This window comes from Saccopteryx leptura, chromosome 10 (genome assembly GCF_036850995.1).
Source record: "Saccopteryx leptura isolate mSacLep1 chromosome 10, mSacLep1_pri_phased_curated, whole genome shotgun sequence".
Lineage (NCBI taxonomy): Eukaryota > Metazoa > Chordata > Mammalia > Chiroptera > Emballonuridae > Saccopteryx > Saccopteryx leptura.
Window position 1 is genome coordinate 9647605 of NC_089512.1, and position 1426 is coordinate 9649030.

The 1426-nt window shown below is 45.9% G+C and overlaps 1 protein-coding gene across 1 annotated transcript in view; it reads left to right on the plus strand.

Moving 5' to 3' along the window:
- Positions 1-807: 807 nt before the first annotated feature.
- SLC6A20 (solute carrier family 6 member 20) overlaps positions 808-1426 on the plus strand; it is a 21554-nt gene continuing 20935 nt past the window's right edge. Inside the window, exons 1-2 of the mRNA XM_066350352.1 lie at positions 808-812; positions 1148-1342. Coding sequence (XP_066206449.1) covers positions 808-812; positions 1148-1342 — 200 coding nt within the window. The remainder of the gene's footprint in view (positions 813-1147; positions 1343-1426) is intronic.

Sequence of the window (1426 nt, forward strand, 5' to 3'; positions counted from 1 at the left end):
ATAGCAAGAGATGATAATTAGTGTGGTTGGACCAATAATGGAAGAGAATTAAAGGCCACAGAAAGTTTTTGTTGAATCTGGAGAATAATAGGGACACCAAAGAAAAAGACTGAATAATAGAGAGACATCAGATTGCTTTGGACTGAGGCTGTGACACTCTTAAATGCTAGGTGAGAGGTGAATGAGAGAGGCCTCCAAGGGGGCTGCCGCTGTCATAAAGCCTTGACCTTCCCGGGGAAGCAGAGACCTTCGGGTGCAGACCTTATCTGTGCCATTCATTAATCTAATCTGGTCGCCTGGCTTCCTAAGCCCCAGCGGACAGAAACAGCACTTGAACTGGCGAGGTGGTGGGACAGCCAGGGAAGGGTCTTCACTGCCTACTTTGTGCGCCTCAACTGCTGTTCCTAGGAATGAACTCAGGTTGCCAAAGAGCCAAGTTTTTAAAGCAGATATAGTATGTTCTACTAAAGAACATAGAAAGATTGTTAATGCATTTAGTAAGGACTCCCATCAGAAACAGTCCAAGTTTTGGGTTTTTTAGAGTGTTTAAATTCTGCTGGCTCAATGAAACATTAAAGAATGGTAAATCAGACAAGGTTACCGTATTTCCCTATGTATAAGATGCACCTTAATTTTGGGGCCTGCAATTTGAAAAACAATGTATTACGTAAAGTTATTGAACTCAAGTTTTATCATAAAATTTATACAACTCCTCAAGCGGGCAAGGCAGGTAGAAAAATCTACAACCACTGTATAAGACACACCCAGTTTGTAGAGCCCTGAAACAGTGCGTCTTATACATGGGGAATGCAGTGAGTAACGGGACAAGCCTCTGGGGCGCCCCCTCTGGTAGGTCCTTTGGAAGTGAGGAAGGGGTAGACCTGGGCTGCACCTGGGCTGGGGTGTTGCTCTTTATGTGAGCAGCCTCCTCTGAAGAATGAGCCACAACTTCATGGTTTAAATAGACATCAGAGTTCAATTCTGCTTAAATTAGTTTCACTCTGCTTTATTAATAAAGAAGCTAGTTCCCCAGAGAGATTGTCACGGTAACCCCGTCATCCCCCAGATGTCACAGTGTGGGCTTCTTAGTTTTATTTTGTGAATGGGCTTTGTTGTTTATTGGAAGTCCCGGATGGTTGTATTTCAGGCTGGTGGAGGAGACGTTCACCGCCGACGAAGTCTCGGAGGTTCTGAGTGGGCTGCAGGCTGTGGTCCACAGCGAGGTGGAGTCTGAGCTCATCCACACAGCGCACACCAACGTGCTCCTTCTGCGGCAGCTGTTCTCGCAGGCCGAGAAGTGGTACCTCAAGCTACAAACCGATATCTCGGAGCTTGAAAACAGGTGATAAAGTTTGTGCCTGAAATGGTGACAGTAGCAGCCCAAGCACGTTCTTTAAAAAGCTAGCCAGTGTCTTTGCTGCTGCTT